Here is a 20,554-nt window from a genome sequence, read left to right on the forward strand (position 1 = left end):
GCTTTCGATCTTTTAACTGAATGTTTTTATGATGTTTGTAACATATATTAAAGTTATTGCTTTTACATCTTTGACCATGTGTTAAGATATATTGATTCTGTTCCTTTTCAGATTCTAATCTGATACCTGAAAAGCAGTTCCCATATAGAGCACGGTTGTAAAAGGTTTATAAAACAAGGTTGATTATAACTGTTCTCTTCTCAATGTTTGATCCCTAGAGGTTTTATATTTGTAAAACGTGATTTTAAAATCTTTGACGCGCCACAATGTAAAGTCTATGGCCAGTGGGGGAAACACTACTGCACATGTTCAGTGGGCTGCATAACCAGGAAGTAAATCCGGTTGCTAGGAAACTCATATGCACCATGTGATCAATTTTCATTGGACTGATTAGGCGCCATCTTTAAGGCCGTTATCCAGTTCTTATAATACAGAAATGTAAGTGACATTTACTGGAGAACTACAGCTTGTTGTGTTTATTAGAGAGGTCAATACCTGCTGACATGTCCTCACTGCAGAGGTTGAGAGTAAACTAAATCCATACTTCATTTTAGTAATTCATCGCCTTCGGTTCCCAAACCAATGCCTGTCTAGTTTAGTTTCTTCTTTAAGTGTTGCATGTTGTATTCAGGACATTATTGCGTGAAGAAGCTTTGCATTATCTGTAAAAAAATCAGAGGAAACCAAGGATGAGACAAACCTAAATATAAACTACATCTTTATAGCAGCTAATGCACATGACACATGTTCAGAAGAAGATTATAATCAGAGATGTACAGGCAGTACTGTGTGTCATTACTCACTGTGAGGACATGGTGGACAAAGACAGCAGATTTAGATTTGTTAAAGAACCTCTGACTTTAAAGTGTCTCCCCCAAATCTTTCTGAAGTCCATCTCATGCACACAGGAAAGCATTTTCAGCTGGGGGGCTGCTCTGGATATGTACAAGAGCATATTAATGTTCAAGTATTAAAAGCTGCAACAAGCTCAACTACTGCTGACTCAAAACTGAAAACCTTAAACATACGGACTTAACGTGGAGTTTTATCTGCCCCAGTCCCTCACACGCTAATGCATATTTAGGCCTTACTCATTTTTTCTTTCTTCCTTTAAAAGAGGAAGTGAAGATTATCATCAACCCACTGCATATATCTATGATATACATCATAGATATATGCAATCTAGACTGTTTGATTGTAGAGGACAAGACATCTCCTTGCTGTCAGGAACTCATCCAGGTCGTGTGTTGCAGCTTTCAAAGGTACATTTTGCTCCATTATATTATATAGTTTAAAAGAAAAAGGATAAAGAAACTGCAACAGTCATGCAAATAAATATGCAGCATTTAACAAGCAGCCCTGCAGGTGCACAGACTACTGTGTTTAAACCCCTGATGTTTTATTTCATTTGGGTTTTTAAAAAACATGGGGAAAATAAGTATTTTTAATGAAAGCAATTAAATAAAATGTAGTACTACTCTTTAGACATATTAGGAAAGGAGTCCAGATATCTAGAACTTGCTTGTCATTATTCTTATTCTTATTGTTATTATTGTTAGTATATTAACTGTTGTGTAATTACTTTAGATTATGTGCAAATATTAATCCACTGAGAGGTATTTATATTTGCAGTTTGCAGAGATATGCAAAAGAGCGGTGTGTGTTGTAAATATGATTATTGATGGTATGTTATGCAACTCAAGACGGGTAATATTAAACATTACTTTAAATGCCTGAAACACTGGACGATGTTCTGTGACTGCAGTACAGACCTCCCATGAGCACCAGGGGCATTAATAAACATTGATTCTGTAATCTTTACTCCAGTATAGTATACCAAAAGGTTTAAAAGTAATGCACTAAATTCCTACCCAACCAATGTTATGTAACTTAAAAACTGTAACAGACATATTTTGCCTCTTTGTAGAGGTCAGGAGAGAAAATGATCATCCTCAACATTTGTTGTGTTTTAGACTCAGTGATGAAGAAAGTTATAGAAAAGTTAGACACTAAACGGGCTCTGCAGCATCATGGTTTATCCTTTTCAACTGTCATGTTTCTAACATCTAACATCTCTAATGGTGCGTGAACGTCAGGCTCCGCCCCTGCTTCACCAGAACATGTTGCACTATGTGAAACTGTATCATTTAATTCCATATTATTAGCAGATAATGTAACAAATATTGGAAATGTTTGATACCATAACAATCTTCGGTAAATATTAAACAACATACTAACTTCTACAATCTGATCTCATAAACAGGCTTTCACTCTGAAGAATGGAAAGTTCCTACATGGACTTATACTGTTTGAACATTAGCAGCGAGACATCCTGGAACATCTCTGATGACTATGACTGGACACCTTCCAGCAACTACGAATATAGTGGACAAACTGGATTCATCTCATATGTAGTGACGTGCATAATCATTTGTATCGGCCTTCCTTTGACCCTCACGGCCATCTTTGCTGTTTATTTTCTGGTATGTACCAATTGCATAGGCTTCATATTAATTTGAGGGTCCGGGTGTACTCGGCATGAAAACTTTAGCCTCCTCCCTTTCAGCGGATCAGATGCTAGCATGTTAGCCCTTCTTAGCACATTGGACTAATCTAATATGACTTCACTCAAAAGGTAATGCGAACATCTTTGCTCAAAATGATTGGTAAGGATGTTGGAGGTCTGTGCTCTCTGGCTGCTCTTCTCTGTATCTGTCTGTGTAAGATCTTGATGTGGTGTCAGGGGGCTGGGATGATGTGTTTTATTGACCTCTACATTTACGGTACTAATTCACTCTATAATTAAAATGTGCATGAAGCTGATTGGACCCTGCAGATCATGGGTCAGAACATGTTTACAGCTGCTTTCTTTTCTTCTACCGATGTCTTCCTGCAGGTGCAAAAGGATCATGTTGCTCCGATCTTCGTCATGAACCTTCTCATTTCCGACCTCATTCAGCTCTGCTGCATGATCGTCTTGGTGGTGCGACCTGTGCAGACATTGGTGACATCTATCACCTCAATTATTATTTACTACTCTGGTGTCTGATGGCCAGTGTTTGCTTCATGGTGTCTATCGGTCTGGAAAGGTAGCTGTCTGTCTATGCAGAATGTGTGCAGTACTTCTGTGACCGTTATATCACTAAAGATTCTGAAGCTGTGTCTCTCTTGTATTACAGGTATTTAGTTATCGCCCACCCACTGTGGTACCGCTTCAGACGAAGCATCAAGATCTCTGTGGTGGTCTGTGTTGTGATTTGGGTCCTTCCAGTTGTCTGTCACTTCACGTCCTTGGCATTGCATTGGCCTAAATACAACCCCCGCTGCCTTTTACCTCCTTCCCCTCCCACTACTCATATTCTTCCTCATTGGGACCCTCAGAGCCCTGTCCGCTTCCATCTCAGTCCCCGCTGACGAAAAACGACGAATTGTAGGAATGTTGGTCCTTGTGCTTCTTATTTACACGCTGCTGTTCCTGCCCTACATCATTTGGTTGTTGGCAGATGGAATCAAATGTGACATTACCTTCACCCACCTGTCTTCTTTGCTTCTTCGGTTGAGTCCTCTCGCAGACTTAGCTCTGTATGTTCTCATGAGGAAAGGGACCATAGACAAGCTGCTGGCCTCTGTGTGTTGTTGCAGAATGGACAGCAATGATAGCAGCAGTTCAGCAGTATGAGTGATGTGCACAGTCAGAGAAAATACAAGGAGATATGCAGTCGAATAGAAAGGATAGAAACAAGACTGTCATCTCAATCCCAACTCTTCAAATACCAACACTTGAAATGTGTAACAAACTTGTAATAAAAGAGCACCTGTCAATTTGAAAAGTGAGTTGTGACGGGGAGGGGGGGGGGGGGGATGCTGGCGGAACAAAAGTCAGGGGCATCTAGGAGCGTGATTAATCTGCGTTAATATTTTTAACGCGTTCATTTATTTTAGACCGTCAACCCAAATGCTAATCTCTTCCGAAGCCTAACCAAAGAGTTTTGTTGCGTAAATCTAACCAAGTCAAAGTGGTTAAAGTGGAAGAAAACGTACGTTGGGATTTTATTTTGAAAAGACACACTATGCATGTAACGTGCGGAGACTGACACGCCGTCCTGACGTGTGCAAACTGACCGAGACGTTTGTATTTGACGAGTTGGGAGTGAGAATGATTTGATAACTCACATAACTGTAGATACACAAGCCTTGTCCTCACGTTCTGGTTGCTTTGGAAATGTTTTGGGAAACTTGCTCTGCTTTACTTTGATGCTTCAACAAATGTTAATGAAATATGTTTTTATTGGTTTGCTAGCTGTACGTCTTTTATTATTGTCTTTTAATCACAGAAGCAAATGAAATATTAGCATTATAGCTGTGCGCTGTCTTGTTCCTTTATTGTGATTGTTTTGTGTAAGTTTAACACAGAAAGAGTCTTTTGGACTTTTTACTTTGTTTTTTCTTCTCCTACATATATTAATTTAGTTGTTTACTTTGTTAATTATAATTAAAGTATGTCAATCAAAACTGTGTTTGTTATTTTTTATACAACGAAATCTAAACTTTTTGAATGACTAAGTACTTTTAGTGTTTTAGTGCGAGGCAGATTTTTAGGAAGTGATTCAGAGCAGGTATTACGCAACAGCTGATCACATCGCACAGTTAATTCAAAGTGCTTTTAATGCAAAGAAAAGTATTAGAATTACATTTTTAAACATAAGTAATAAAATGAATTCAGATAGTTTTATTTGATGAAATGCATGAAATGAAATACTAAGACCAATCAAATGCAATCAAGGGAATAAATGTGCACATTTGAGATCACCAGGATGTTGATTACTTCTATGGCTGCGAGTGGGCATCAACATCGTGCACATCCATGCAATGCTTCCATTGCTGATGTTGTTCCACTACGACTTGTTTGTTAGCTAACTTTAGTTTGAATGAATTAGAATGTGTTGTTTATATCTATGGTGGACTCCCACCTTGTCACATCTACTGAGCCAGTTTGTGTCACGGTTCAGGACAGGGGAGGACCCAAATGCAGCGAATCAGACGAAGATTATAACCAAAAGTGAGCCTTTAACCCTTTAACACCTAAGCCTAAAAAGCCTCAACATTTTCGCCTGGACTTTTTTACATTTTGACTATAAAAAGGTGAGAAATGTCCTGTGAGTAAGTGCTTTTGCCCATTTTCCAACAATACCTGGACCTTTCCATATCTAGCAGTCATTTACAATTTAGTTGCATGTTATGAGAGTGTAATAACAGTTTAAAATGAAGAGAAACACAAAAGCGGAATTTGAGTTTAGTGGTTTAGTGAACAAAAAACACAGCAATTGTACATGAATAAGAGATTTAACATGTTACATTTGAAGTTTGAAATGTATACAACTATATCCAGTAAAGGTTTTGAGTCTTTTACTCTTACATCTGCAAAAACAGGCCATAAGATGGAAAATATGTCCAGGCGTTTTTCCCCACACAGGGTAATTCTCTCCTCTCTGAGTGTCCCTTCACATGCAGAGGTCTTGGTGGTACTGCCAGTGAATGTTCCTGTTGCTCCTGTTTTCTCTGGGTCACTCAGATGAAGATTAGATCAAATGGCCATGAACTGTCTAGTCTGGGGACATGACAGTGGCAGGGAATGACACATGGAAGATGGTTTGCTTACACCAAAAGTTGCTCATCTTTGTGCAGGTCCAACACTGACATGTACAGCAACATGCCTGTGGACTTCTTCATTTCTTCTGGAGTTATTTCAGTCCAGATGAACAACTCCACAGTGGCAAAGCCGTAGGGGCTGATGAGTTCTGGGACAGTGCCTAGGGCGTGGCAGACCGGGTTGGTGATTCCCCTATTAAAAAAGGGGGACCGGAAAGTGTGTGCCAACTACAGGGATATCATACTTCTCACACTTCACTATAAGTACTAATTTAGTTGCCTCTTGGCTCAATGTTAACGATGCTCAAGATGCATTCAAGAATATCCTTTATGCTTGCCAAGAATCATTAAATCACTCGTTTCACCAGACAGTATTCAGTTGGAAGAAGTTCCTGTTTTTCCGGTTTGTCCTCTAGATTGTCTCCCCTCTTTTCTGTAACACTCACCAGTCAGTCTGACATCAGCGAGTGAGGAAACCAGTCAGCATCGATCATGGCTGTTAACATCCCAGGAGTGATAGCGATGTCGTTTTTCTACCTGCTGGTCCTTGGGACCGGCATCTGGGCTTCTTTCAAGTCCAAAAGGGAACAGAAGAAAAGTTCGGCCTCTGGAATAGAGATGGCTCTGCTGGGAAACCGGAGCATTAACGTGGTGGTGGGGATCTTCACAATGACAGGTGAGGAGAGCACCGCTAACAACACTTGGATGGAAACTGGAACTACAAAGTTGTGATTGTTAAAGAAATATATTTTTAAGAATATAAATATATTTTTGGTTCTGTAAAGGGTTGGTGTCTTATGAGCTGGCTGCACAAAGTTCCAGTTTCCATCAGGCAACAAGACACTTTGAATGTATTGATGTTTGTGAATATAAAAATAAATGTATGTACAAAGCTGTAGCATGAGGATGAAAGCACTGCATAGAGTTCCTCCACAAACACTGTAATGAAATATACGCTATGAAGTATGAGAGTTAAATAAGTGATTGTAGGTTGTCAGCTGGAATGAAGAATGTGAAAACAAAGTTACCCTTGATGTTGTTTAGTCTTCTGAGCCAGAGTTAAGAAACCAAAGAAAGGATAATAATAAGTATTATTATTAAGTGTTCACATTTAATCAGTGGCGGGCCGTCAGGGCCAGTAAGGCCTTCTCTGCTGGCCTAAACATCATCAGAATATAAATTTAATTTTGAAATATTCCCCATAGTCTATTCTCTTCATTTCATAGCTTTCCTCTTGGTTGCAGCTGCTTCCAGCCTCAGATGGAGATTTGGAGGTCTGGCCTTTATGTTAGAGCTTTTATCCAATCATATTTCAGCCATGATGTGTTGCCAGGGTCCAAGAGATCTGCCCTGAGGCCTTCAGAAGCAACAGCGCGGGCGCCTGTCGCTTAAAGTGAACGAAGACAAAACTGTGGCGTTAACCAATCAGATTTCGAGTTGGCGACATAGGGGCCAGCTAGAAGGCGTACGATAACGTCAGCACATGCCACGTCTTTCGATTGGATACGCACTATTGAGAGGCAGAGCTACGCAGAGCTAGCAACCTTGAACGAGCTAATATGTGTAGATTTCTACAAGCTGTTTTTTCAACCCACAACGGCTGAAGGAGGAGAAGAGATCGATTTGGTCGCAGATATCATTACAACGCCATTTTCGAGACAAACTTTTCAAGAAAAGCTAGACATCATGAGAAGAGAACGGCCAACCCTGACGCTAGCGAGTCCTATCCCTGTGTCCACTGCTTCTGCCAAGCGGTCATTCTCGGCCTTAAAGCAAATTAAAACTTATGGCAGAAATGCTACTGGACAGACTCGGCTTTCAGCATTAGCCTCCATGTCTGTAGAAAAGGACTTATTGGTGGAACTGAAACGCACAGATAAACTCTACAACAGTCATTGAAGTCTTCTTGAGGAAAGAAAGGAGGATGGATTTTGTGTTAAAATAATCAGTTGTTTTGGTAACAAGCATTTTGTTTTTTGACAAATATATAAAATGTTTGATGCTTCTGCAAGAGATGTAGAGATGTGTGTGGTGCACTGGCTCAGCTGTGCAGTAACAGTACTCAAGGAGACTTGTTGAATTGTTTTGGATTAACCTTTATCAAAGTGGACATTCAAGGCTAGGAATACACTTTCACCACTGTCGCAAAGATATCCTCATGAACAAATGCAAATTATTTGTTTGTTTTCTTTTATTTTCAGTGAATAGTTGCTGTGTCTTTATTCTTTATCGTCACGTTTCTTAAATGAAACTGCTTTAGGTGCGACAATGTGCTGTTTAGTGAACACACTTGTTAAAGCTCACATACTTTTAGTGGACTTAATAAAACTTTGTAGACTAATCCCTTAAAAGCGCCTTTTATGTTTAAGTGTTGACAGTATCCTAGCGATCTTAAAGCTGGTAGTTTAACACTCTTAATTGTAAATGTGGATTTATTGATTATAAATGCTTCGGAAATATTAATATAACTCTGTTGTACTTTCTGTCTAAATGTATAGTTTCTAGAGCCATGGCGTCATAATGATGGTATTAAGACGTGGAATAATTCAGGTAGGACTGTGTAGGACATCACTGAAGGCCTAGGTGTGAAATGCACGGCCCGCCACTGCATTTAATACAGTACTGATAATTATTTGTGTTCATGTAGACAAGATGTAAGTGCTTCTAAAAGCATTGTTACTAAGTTTGATTACACTACAAGTTAGACTCTAATGGTCAGATACAATCTTCTTCTAAATGCAACTAAACTAACCAAAATTTAACAGAAAATCTATGAAATTAAATAAATTGCTAAACAATGTAAAACACTATACTTGGTTTCAAAATAAACTTGAAAGGAATTGCATATACTGTAAGAGTTTAAAGTAAAACCAAATCAATTATTTCAAATACTTTTAAACAACTTTCCAATTAAGTCTCTCCTAATTTAAATCTTTTGACCTTGTTTATTTTACTGAATTTTGGCTTGGTCAGAGAAGTGTCCGCTGTTAGTCATTAGAGCTGGGAACTCCACAATATTTACCGTTGAACACTTTTCTCATCCAAGAAGCTTCTTCAGTTCTCCTGAAAGGTGGATTCATTTTGAGTTGAAGTGAGACGATAAGTGATGTCAGAGAATCCCCATGCTCTCCGACATGTGGTAGGAACAACTCTGTCCTGAGGCTCCAGAGCCCAATGCAGGTATGCATGGTATGACACAGCTCTACTCAACTCCACTCACTCTTTCTTGGTTTTCCATCGTTAAAAGTTGTGGCTAGTAGTTTTTTGGTACCTCCGCCGTAAAGGTTCCAAGTGAGATGATCCGATACTAGAAGTTAGAGTTACAACACTGCAGACCACAGAGATTGGTCAGAGAGAATCATAACTAGCACTTCCTGAACAAACCTGCTGTATTAAAATAGTCAATACATGTATTGACTTGACTCAGATTTTAAAACCCTGTCGTACACGATGAAGGACACACTACACAGTACACTTGGGAAGATTACTGGAGAACTACAGCTTGTTGTGTTTATTAGAGAGGTCAATACCTGCTGACATGTCCTCACTGCAGAGGTTGAGAGTAAACTAAATCCATACTTCATTTTAGTAATTCATCGCCTTCGGTTCCCAAACCAATGCCTGTCTAGTTTAGTTTCTTCTTTAAGTGTTGCATGTTGTATTCAGGACATTATTGCGTGAAGAAGCTTTGCATTATCTGTAAAAAAATCAGAGGAAACCAAGGATGAGACAAACCTAAATATAAACTACATCTTTATAGCAGCTAATGCACATGACACATGTTCAGAAGAAGATTATAATCAGAGATGTACAGGCAGTACTGTGTGTCATTACTCACTGTGAGGACATGGTGGACAAAGACAGCAGATTTAGATTTGTTAAAGAACCACTGACTTTAAAGTGTCTCCCCCAAATCTTTCTGAAGTCCATCTCATGCACACAGGAAAGTATTTTCAGCTGGGGGGCTGCTCTGGATATGTACAAGAGCATATTAATGTTCAAGTATTAAAAGCTGCAACAAGCTCAACTACTGCTGACTCAAAACTGAAAACCTTAAACATACGGACTTAACGTGGAGTTTTATCTGCCCCAGTCCCTCACACGCTAATGCATATTTAGGCCTTACTCATTTTTTCTTTCTTCCTTTAAAAGAGGAAGTGAAGATTATCATCAACCCACTGCATATATCTATGATATACATCATAGATATATGCAATCTAGACTGTTTGATTGTAGAGGACAAGACATCTCCTTGCTGTCAGGAACTCATCCAGGTCGTGTGTTGTAGCTTTCAAAGGTACATTTTGCTCCATTATATTATATAGTTTAAAAGAAAAAGGATAAAGAAACTGCAACAGTCATGCAAATAAATATGCAGCATTTAACAAGCAGCCCGCAGGTGCACAGACTACTGTGTTTAAACCCCTGATGTTTTATTTCATTTGGGTTTTTAAAAAACATGGGGAAAATAAGTATTTTTAATGAAAGCAATTAAATAAAATGTAGTACTACTCTTTAGACATATTAGGAAAGGAGTCCAGATATCTAGAACTTGCTTGTCATTATTCTTATTCTTATTGTTATTATTGTTATTATATTAACTGTTGTGTAATTACTTTAGATTATGTGCAAATATTAATCCACTGAGAGGTATTTATATTTGCAGTTTGCAGAGATATGCAAAAGAGCGGTGTGTGTTGTAAATATGATTATTGATGGTATGTTATGCAACTCAAGACGGGTAATATTAAACATTACTTTAAATGCCTGAAACACTGGACAATGTTCTGTGACTGCAGTACAGACCTCCCATGAGCACCAGGGGCATTAATAAACATTGATTCTGTAATCTTTACTCCAGTATAGTATACCAAAAGGTTTAAAAGTAATGCACTAAATTCCTACCCAACCAATGTTATGTAACTTAAAAACTGTAACAGACATATTTTGCCTCTTTGTAGAGGTCAGGAGAGAAAATGATCATCCTCAACATTTGTTGTGTTTTAGACTCAGTGATGAAGAAAGTTATAGAAAAGTTAGACACTAAACGGGCTCTGCAGCATCATGGTTTATCCTTTTCAACTGTCATGTTTCTAACATCTAACATCTCTAATGGTGCGTGAACGTCAGGCTCCGCCCCTGCTTCACCAGAACATGTTGCACTATGTGAAACTGTATCATTTGATTGCATATTATTAGCAGATAATGTAACAAATATTGGAAATGTTTGATACCATAACAATCTTCGGTAAATATTAAACAACATACTAACTTCTACAATCTGATCTCATAAACAGGCTTTCACTCTGAAGAATGGACAGTTCCTACATGGACTTAAACTGTTTTGACATTAACAGCGAGACTTTCTGGAATATCTCTGATGACTATGACTGGACACCTTTCAGCAGCTACGAATATAGTGGACAAACTGGATTCATCTCATATGTAGTGACGTGCATAATCATTTGTATCGGCCTTCCTTTGACCCTCACGGCCATCTTTGCTGTTTATTTTCTGGTATGTACCAATTGCATAGGCTTCATATTAATTTGAGGGTCCGGGTGTACTCGGCATGAAAACTTTAGCCTCCTCCCTTTCAGCGGATCAGATGCTAGCATGTTAGCCCTTCTTGACACATTGGACTAATCTAATATGACTTCACTCAAAAGCTAATGCGAACATCTTTGCTCAAAATGATTGGTAAGGATGTTGGAGGTCTGTGCTCTCTGGCTGCTCTTCTCTGTATCTGTCTGTGTAAGATCTTGATGTGGTGTCAGGGGGCTAGGATGATGTGTTTTATTGACCTCTACATTTACGGTACTAATTCACTCTATAATTAAAATGTGCATGAAGCTGATTGGACCCTGCAGATCATGGGTCAGAACATGTTTACAGCTGCTTTCTTTTCTTCTACTGATGTCTTCCTGCAGGTGCAAAAGGATCATGTTGCTCCGATCTTCGTCATGAACCTTCTCATTTCCGACGTCATTCAGCTCTGCTGCATGATCGTCTTGGTGGTGCCACCTAAGCATGGGAAGACATATCACACCATCTTTATTATTTACTACTCTGGTCTGGTGGCCAGTGTTTGCTTCATGGTGTCTATCGGTCTGGAAAGGTAGCTGTCTGTCTATGCAGAATGTGTGCAGTACTTCTGTGACCGTTATATCACTAAAGATTCTGAAGCTGTGTCTCTCTTGTATTACAGGTATTTAGTTATCGCCCACCCACTGTGGTACCGCTTCAGACGAAGCATCAAGATATCTGTGGTGGTTTGTGTTGTGATTTGGGTCCTTCCAGCTGTCTATCTCCTTAGGTCCTTGTTCTGGTATATTACATATGTCCAAGAAACAATCTCCGCTGTCTTTTTCCTCCTTCCCCTCCCACTACTCATATTCTTCCTCAGTGGGACCCTCAGAGCCCTGTCCGCTTCCATCTCAGTCCCCGCTGACGATAAACGACGAATTGTAGGAATGTTGGTCCTTGTGCTTCTTATTTACACGCTGCTGTTCCTGCCCTACATCATTTGGTTGTTGTCAGATGGAATCAAATGTGACATTACCTTCATCCACCTGTCTTCTTTGCTTCTTCGGTTGAGTCCTCTCGCAGACTTAGCTCTGTATGTTCTCATGAGGAAAGGGACCATAGACAAGCTGCTGGCCTCTGTGTGTTGTTGCAGAATGGACAGCAATGATAGCAGCAGTTCAGCAGTATGAGTGATGTGCACAGTCAGAGAAAATACAAGGAGATTATGCAGTCGAATAGAAAGGATAGAAACAAGACTGTCATCTCAATCCCAACTCTTCAAATACCAACACTTGGTCAGAGACCCTGACGCACTCTATAGCGTCTGTATGAGACACACCGGGCTTTTTAAGAATATAAACCCATCCGAGTCACTATTAACCAGTAAGAGCAACAGTAATATGATGAGGTTAGTGAGGATGGACGTTCACCCAGGAGACCGCCGTTCGTCAACATCGACTTATTTTACTGTACTTTCGTTACGTTACTTATGCGGTTAGCGCGTACGTAAGAAATGTGCTTATTTTACGTAACACACATACTTATTCAACCCAAATGCTAATCTCTTCCGAAGCCTAACCAAAGAGTTTTGTTGCGTAAATCTAACCAAGTCAACTTTAAAGTGGAAGAAAACGTACGTTGGGATTTTATTTTGAAAAGACACACTATGCATGTAACGTGCGGAGACTGACACGCCGTCCTGACGTGTGCAAACTGACCGAGACGTTTGTATTTGACGAGTTGGGAGTGAGAATGATTTGATAACTCACATAACTGTAGATACACAAGCCTTGTCCTCACGTTCTGGTTGCTTTGGAAATGTTTTGGGAAACTTGCTCTGCTTTACTTTGATGCTTCAACAAATGTTAATGAAATATGTTTTTATTGGTTTGCTAGCTGTACGTCTTTTATTATTGTCTTTTAATCACAGAAGCAAATGAAATATTAGCATTATAGCTGTGCGCTGTCTTGTTCCTTTATTGTGATTGTTTTGTGTAAGTTTAACACAGAAAGAGTCTTTTGGACTTTTTACTTTGTTTTTTCTTCTCCTACATATATTAATTTAGTTGTTTACTTTGTTATTATAATTAAAGTATGTCAATCAAAACTGTGTTTGTTATTTCTTTTTTACAACTTAATCTCAACAACATACTATTTGTTCATCCTTTTTGAATGACTCAGTATTTTTTGTGTTTTAGTGCGAGGCAGATTTTTAGGAAGTGATTCAGAGCAGGTATTATGCAACATCCGTTCACATCTCAAACACAGAGTTCATTCAAAGTGCTTTTAATGCAAGAAAAGCGTTAGAATTACATTTTAAAATGAATTAAGATTTTAATTTCATGAAATGAAAATGAAATACTAAGACCAAAAATACAGTTACAGTACAGTAATAAGTTCTACATTTTTTAAACTTGTTTGTTAGCTAACATTAGTTTTAATGAATTTGAAATAACAAATTCAAATTCATTGCAACTTTTCAAGTATTTGAATTTGTTATTTATATCTGCCATGGACTCCCACCGATTATATTTATGTGTCTTGTAGTTAATCATTGTTAAGTGTAAGACGCTACATAAACAATGTTTAGTTTGATATTTTTGTTAATGTTTAATGTTCTTTGAACTGGCTAAACTTTATGTCAAGACCTCGGACACAGGGAAGGAAGACACAAACGCACGATGCCAGAAACAAATGTTTACTTCAGATAATCAAACTCAAGGAGGATATACAAACCTCAGACGCTATGACTGCCTTTCAAATCAATCCAGCAAACTTCTGAATGTTCAAGATAGTATTTATTTAAAGTGATGATAACAGCATTTTGATAAGACAAACTGGCACAAGACAAGGGGAGACAAGACTATTTATACAAGAGGTGAGTGGGTACAGGTGGAAACAATCAGGGGCCACATAGAAACCACATAAAGACAGGAAGTAAAGGGATCTGGATTGAGAAACAAGAGGTTGGTACAAAATAAAATAGGAAGTGACAAGACAACATGAAAACTTCCCATAGCCTTTCCAGTCCACCAGGAATTGCTTGCCATGTCTCCGGTTGCGGACCGCCAGGAGCTTACGGACCTTTTATACCGGACCACCGTCGACGATCTGGGGGGGTGGAGGGGGCTTGGAAGCGGGGATGAGTGGGCTCTCCAGCATGGGCTTGACCCTGCTGACGTGTAATGTGGGGTGAACCTTTATAGACCTGGGGAGACCTAGACGCACAGACACAGGATTAATAATGTTCGATACGCAAAATGGAACCACGAGCCTTGGAGCCAATTTTTTGGAGGCAACGTGGAGAGGTAGGTCCTTGGTGGAGAGCCAGACCTTCTGGCCCAGTCTGTAGATGGGAGCAGCCCTGCGATGTACGTCAGCTGCGGCCTTCATCCGGACCGAACTTCTAAGCAAGGCCCGGCGAGCACCGTCCCGTATCCGGCGACAGCGTCTGACCATGGCATGGGCCGGTGGCAGCTGTGGGAAGTGTGTTGTGTTCATACTCCACTCAGGTGAGGTGATTGCTATAGGTGGCCTGGTTCTGCAAGACGAGACAGCGTAGGGTCGTCTCCAGCTCTTGGTTGAGCCGCTCTGACTGCCCGTTTGACTGAGGATGGTAGCCAAGACATGCTGACGGTGTAGACATATATGATGCAGAGAACAGCAGGTACCCTTATATTATTGGAAAATAACATGACCTTTGTTTTGTCTGCATTTAACACCAACCTGAGATGAAGTAGGTGCAACTGAATAATGTTAAAAGCAGACTGCAGACGTTCAAATGCAAGGGCAACAATGCTAGCACAACACTATACAACAGTATCGTCAGCATAAAGATGTAAAGAGGCATCAATATCTTGACCCATATCATTTACATAAATTGTAAAAAGGGTGGGTCCTAAGACGGAACCTTGAGGAACACCTCTGGTGACATTAAGAAAGCTGGAGGAGAGACCACTGAATTGTACACATTGCTTATGATTTGAAAGGTAGTTTGAAAACCAACCAACAGTTTGATCAGACAGGCCAATAACTTCTGATAACTTCTGGCATAAAATGCCAAAGATTAAAACATGAGACACTGGTTCGGCTATAATATCTGCAGTTAGACGTAAGAAATAAGGGGGGAAATTGTCTGGGCCTGCGGATATTTTGGGGTCTAGGCCCTTTAAGGCCTTACAAACCTCTCCAACAGAGAAGGGGGTGAAGGAGAAAGTGTGGCTACTAGAGGCATGACTGGTAGGAAAGGAGGGGGGTGATTTACCAAAAGATATAGTGTCCTTTAAGGAACTGGAGGCAATAAAATGTTTGTTACAACAATTAAGCATCTTGGACTTATTTGGCACAGGGGTGGAGTCAACAACAATGTTAGGAGGCAGCTCTAAGGAGCAAGAGCTGGCAGAGAGAGATTGTATGGTTTGCCAAAATCTCCTAGGGTCGTTTAAACTGTCTGTGGTCTGGGATAAGTAAAAATAGCTTTTGGCTTTTTTAATGGAAGCAGTACAGCGATTGACGAAAAAGAAGCCAGTCAGCCTCAGAGCCAGACTTCCTCGCAGCAGCCCAAAGCTGGTTCCTCTTGCGTAAGAGGCCTGCCAGATCAGGAGTGAACCAGGGGGTATCGCGGCCCTTCACCCTGAACTGGCGAAACGGAGCATGTTTATTTAAAAAATAACTAAAGCTGTCATAGAAATAATTCTAGGCATGGTCAACATCACCAATCAATAAAAGACGATCCCATTTAAAATGAACTAAGTCATGAAAAAAGGCTTGCTTTATAAAGTGCTTAAGATTTATTTTCAGGACAACACAGGGCTTAGTACGGGGGATTTTGGTATCCCGAATAGCACCAACTAAACAGTTGTCACTTAGGTCATTAGCAAAGACCCTGGTTGCAATATATTTATGGGGCTTATTAGTAATTAAAAGATCGATAAGAGATGATATTTTTAGACACCTGGTGTTAAGATGTGTGGGACTTTCAATGACTTGTGTAAAGTTAAGAGACAGACAAAGTAAAAATAAGTAAAAATCACCTACCAGGATGATTTCCTTACAATGTAGTTGAGATAAAATCTGCATTAGCGAGAATAATGTGGCATTGGGAGCAGAAGGGGGCCTATAGCAACCAACAACAGTTAAAAGCAGACCGCCAGATAAATCAATGCTTAGTGCTAGGATTTCCAAATGCTTAATAGCAGATTTGGAGAGGATGACCTGAGCAGCAAGATTAGATTTCACATAAATCGCCACGCCACCGCCTTTTCTGGGGCGGTCCGAACGATAAATATTGAAGCCATCAATTGCGACATCTTTATTCACTATATTCTTCGAAATCCAGGTCACAGATACAATAATTAAATCAGCACCAGTTGACTCAGACCAAATTCGCAACATATCCATTTTGGAGAGCAAGCTGCGATCATCCACATCATTATATGGATGATGTGTAACCCAGACATGTTCTTAAAGTCCGTCGGGGTATTATATGTCATTAAAGGACCAGGGTTAGGTTGAATACCAGACAGAAGTAAAAGCAACATAATTAGGCACAAAAAAACAGATCTCGTGAACCCAGAGTCAGTAATTACAATAATGAGAAACAATTCCAACAATATTTGCATGCGAGTATTTTTAATGAAAGCAATTAAATAAAATGTAGTACTACTCTTTAGACATATTAGGAAAGGAGTCCAGATATCTAGAACTTGCTTGTCATTATTCTTATTCTTATTGTTATTATTGTTATTATATTAACTGTTGTGTAATTACTTTAGATTATGTGCAAATATTAATCCACTGAGAGGTATTTATATTTGCAGTTTGCAGAGATATGCAAAAGAGCGGTGTGTGTTGTAAATATGATTATTGATGGTATGTTATGCAACTCAAGACGGGTAATATTAAACATTACTTTAAATGCCTGAAACACTGGACGATGTTCTGTGACTGCAGTACAGACCTCCCATGAGCACCAGGGGCATTAATAAACATTGATTCTGTAATCTTTACTCCAGTATAGTATACCAAAAGGTTTAAAAGTAATGCACTAAATTCCTACCCAACCAATGTTATGTAACTTAAAAACTGTAACAGACATATTTTGCCTCTTTGTAGAGGTCAGGAGAGAAAATGATCATCCTCAACATTTGTTGTGTTTTAGACTCAGTGATGAAGAAAGTTATAGAAAAGTTAGACACTAAACGGGCTCTGCAGCATCATGGTTTATCCTTTTCAACTGTCATGTTTCTAACATCTAACATCTCTAATGGTGCGTGAACGTCAGGCTCCGCCCCTGCTTCACCAGAACATGTTGCACTATGTGAAACTGTATCATTTAATTCCATATTATTAGCAGATAATGTAACAAATATTGGAAATGTTTGATACCATAACAATCTTCGGTAAATATTAAACAACATACTAACTTCTACAATCTGATCTCATAAACAGGCTTTCACTCTGAAGAATGGACAGTTCCTACATTTACTTCTACTGTTTGAACATTAACAGCGAGACATCCTGGAACATCTCTGATGACTATGACTGGACACCTTCCAGCAACTACGATTATAGTGGACAAATTGGATTCATCTCATATGTAGTGACGTGCATAATCATTTGTATCGGCCTTCCTTTGACCCTCACGGCCATCTTTGCTGTTTATTTTCTGGTATGTACCAATTGCATAGGCTTCATATTAATTTGAGGGTCCGGGTGTACTCGGCATGAAAACTTTAGCCTCCTCCCTTTCAGCGGATCAGATGCTAGCATGTTAGCCCTTCTTGACACATTGGACTAATCTAATATGACTTCACTCAAAAGCTAATGCGAACATCTTTGCTCAAAATGATTGGTAAGGATGTTGGAGGTCTGTGCTCTCTGGCTGCTCTTCTCTGTATCTGTCTGTGTAAGATCTTGATGTGGTGTCAGGGGGCTAGGATGATGTGTTTTATTGACCTCTACATTCACGGTACTAATTCACTCTATAATTAAAATGTGCATGAAGCTGATTGGACCCTGCAGATCATGGGTCAGAACATGTTTACAGCTGCTTTCTTTTCTTCTACCGATGTCTTCCTGCAGGTGCAAAAGGATCATGTTGCTCCAATCTACGTCATGAACCTTCTCATTTCCGACCTCATTCAGCTCTGCTGCATGATCGTCTTGGTGGTGCCACCTAAGCAGACATTGGTGACATCTATCGCCTCAAATCTTATTTACTACTCTGGTCTGGTGGCCAGTGTTTGCTTCATGGTGTCTATCGGTCTGGAAAGGTAGCTGTCTGTCTATGCAGAATGTGTGCAGTACTTTTGTGACCGTTATATCACTAAAGATTCTGAAGCTGTGTCTCTCTTGTATTACAGGTATTTAGTTATCGCCCACCCACTGTGGTACCGCTTCAGACGAAGCATCAAGATCTCTGTGGTGGTCTGTGTTGTGATTTGGGTCCTTCCAGTTGTCTGTCTCTTCACGTCCTTGGCCGTCTCTATTCCATATGACCAAAGTCCAATCGCCGCTGCCTTTTTCCTCCTTCCCCTCCCACTACTCATATTCTTCCTCAGTGGGACCCTCAGAGCCCTGTCCGCTTCCATCTCAGTCCCCGCTGACGAAAAACGACGAATTGTAGGAATGTTGGTCCTTGTGCTTCTTATTTACACGCTGCTGTTCCTGCCCTACATCATTTGGTTGTTGGCAGATGGAATCAAATGTGACATTACCTTCACCCACCTGTCTTCTTTGCTTCTTCGGTTGAGTCCTCTCGCAGACTTAGCTCTGTATGTTCTCATGAGGAAAGGGACCATAGACAAGCTGCTGGCCTCTGTGTGTTGTTGCAGAATGGACAGCAATGATAGCAGCAGTTCAGCAGTATGAGTGATGTGCACAGTCAGAGAAAATACAAGGAGATATGCAGTCGAATAGAAAGGATAGAAACAAGACTGTCATCTCAATCCCAACTCTTCAAATACCAACACTTGAAATGTGTAACAAACTTGTAATAAAAGAGCACCTGTCAATTTGAAAAGTGAGTTGTGACGGGGAGGGGGGGGGGGATGCTGGCGGAACAAAAGTCAGGGGCATCTAGGAGCGTGATTAATCTGCGTTAATATTTTTAACGCGTTCATTTATTTTAGACCGTCAACCCAAATGCTAATCTCTTCCGAAGCCTAACCAAAGAGTTTTGTTGCGTAAATCTAACCAAGTCAAAGTGGTTAAAGTGGAAGAAAACGTACGTTGGAATTTTATTTTGAAAAGACACACTATGCATGTAACGTGCGGAGACTGACACGCCGTCCTGACGTGTGCAAAACTGACCGAGACGTTTGTATTTGACGAGTTGGGAGTGAGAATGATTTGATAACTCACATAACTGTAGATACACAAGCCTTGTCCTCACGTTCTGGTTGCTTTGGAAATGTTTTGGGAAACTTGCTCTGCTTTACTTTGATGCTTCAACAAATGTTAATGAAATATGTTTTTATTGGTTTGCTAGCTGTACGTCTTTTATTATTGTCTTTTAATCACAGAAGCAAATGAAATATTAGCATTATAGCTGTGCGCTGTCTTGTTCCTTTATTGTGATTGTTTTGTGTAAGTTTAACACAGAAAGAGTCTTTTGGACTTTTTACTTTGTTTTTTCTACATATATTAATTTAGTTGTTTACTTTGTTATTATAATTAAAGTATGTCAATCAAAACTGTGTTTGTTATTTTTTATACAACGAAAAAAAAACTTTTTGAATGACTAAGTACTTTTAGTGTTTTAGTGCGAGGCAGATTTTTAGGAAGTGATTCAAAGCAGGTATTACGCAACAGCTGATCACATCGCACAGTTAATTCAAAGTGCTTTTAATGCAAAGAAAAGTATTAGAATTACATTTTTAAACATAAGTAATAAAATGAATTCAGATAGTTTTATTTGATAAAATGCATGAAATGAAATACAAAGACCAGAACACAGTGACCCAAATGCCCAAATGCAATCAAGGGAATACATTTGCACATTTGAGATCACCAGGATGTTGATTACTTCTATGGCTGCGAGTGGGCATCAACATCGTGCACATCCATGCAATGCTTCCATTGCTGATGTTGTTCCACTGCGACTTGTTTGTTAGCTAACTTTAGTTTGAATGAATTAGAATGTGTTGTTTATATCTATGGTGGACTCCCACCTTGTCACATCTACTGAGCCAGTTTGTGTCACGGTTCAGGACAGGGGAGGACCCAAATGCAGCGAATCAGACGAAGATTATAACCAAAAGTGAGCCTTTAACCCTTTCACACCTAAGCCTAAAAAGCCTCAACATTTTCGCCTGGACTTTTTTGCTTATTTTGACTATAAAAAGGTGAGAAAATGTCCTGTGAGTAAGTGCTTTTG

At 39.6% G+C, this 20,554-nt stretch overlaps 2 protein-coding genes and 1 pseudogene across 2 annotated transcripts; all 3 read left to right on the forward strand.

Annotated features, from left to right (window-relative positions):
* The first annotated feature begins 2,279 nt into the window (after positions 1 to 2,279).
* On the forward strand, positions 2,280 to 3,679 carry LOC115020306 (G-protein coupled receptor 4-like; annotated as a pseudogene).
* Positions 3,680 to 6,141: 2,462 nt separating this feature from the next.
* Positions 6,142 to 12,365, forward strand: LOC115020307 (G-protein coupled receptor 4-like). Its single transcript, XM_029450259.1, has 5 exons — positions 6,142 to 6,325; positions 8,297 to 8,303; positions 11,007 to 11,166; positions 11,580 to 11,767; positions 11,858 to 12,365. Exons 1-5 carry the CDS (start codon positions 6,142 to 6,144, stop codon positions 12,363 to 12,365), a joined length of 1,047 nt encoding a protein of 348 aa, XP_029306119.1.
* A 5,276-nt stretch (positions 12,366 to 17,641) lies between these two features.
* LOC115020309 (G-protein coupled receptor 4-like) lies at positions 17,642 to 19,186 on the forward strand. The gene is made up of 3 exons (XM_029450262.1): positions 17,642 to 17,845; positions 18,259 to 18,449; positions 18,540 to 19,186. Exons 1-3 carry the CDS (start codon positions 17,642 to 17,644, stop codon positions 19,045 to 19,047), a joined length of 903 nt encoding a protein of 300 aa, XP_029306122.1. The 3' UTR covers positions 19,048 to 19,186.
* Positions 19,187 to 20,554: the final 1,368 nt, after the last annotated feature.

Source organism: Cottoperca gobio, chromosome 15 (genome assembly GCF_900634415.1).
Source record: "Cottoperca gobio chromosome 15, fCotGob3.1, whole genome shotgun sequence".
Taxonomy (NCBI): Eukaryota; Metazoa; Chordata; class Actinopteri; order Perciformes; family Bovichtidae; genus Cottoperca; species Cottoperca gobio.

Coding starts and splice junctions, on each gene's coding strand:
- LOC115020307 (XM_029450259.1), top strand. CDS start 6,142: ATGGCTGTTAACATCCCAGGAGTGATAGCGATGTCGTTTTTCTACCTG. Junction 11,167..11,579: donor TCTTTGCTGTTTATTTTCTG/GTATGTACCAAT, acceptor GTCTTCCTGCAG/GTGCAAAAGGATCATGTTGC. Junction 11,768..11,857: donor GTGTCTATCGGTCTGGAAAG/GTAGCTGTCTGT, acceptor CTTGTATTACAG/GTATTTAGTTATCGCCCACC.
- LOC115020309 (XM_029450262.1), top strand. CDS start 17,642: ATGGACAGTTCCTACATTTACTTCTACTGTTTGAACATTAACAGCGAG. Junction 17,846..18,258: donor TCTTTGCTGTTTATTTTCTG/GTATGTACCAAT, acceptor GTCTTCCTGCAG/GTGCAAAAGGATCATGTTGC. Junction 18,450..18,539: donor GTGTCTATCGGTCTGGAAAG/GTAGCTGTCTGT, acceptor CTTGTATTACAG/GTATTTAGTTATCGCCCACC.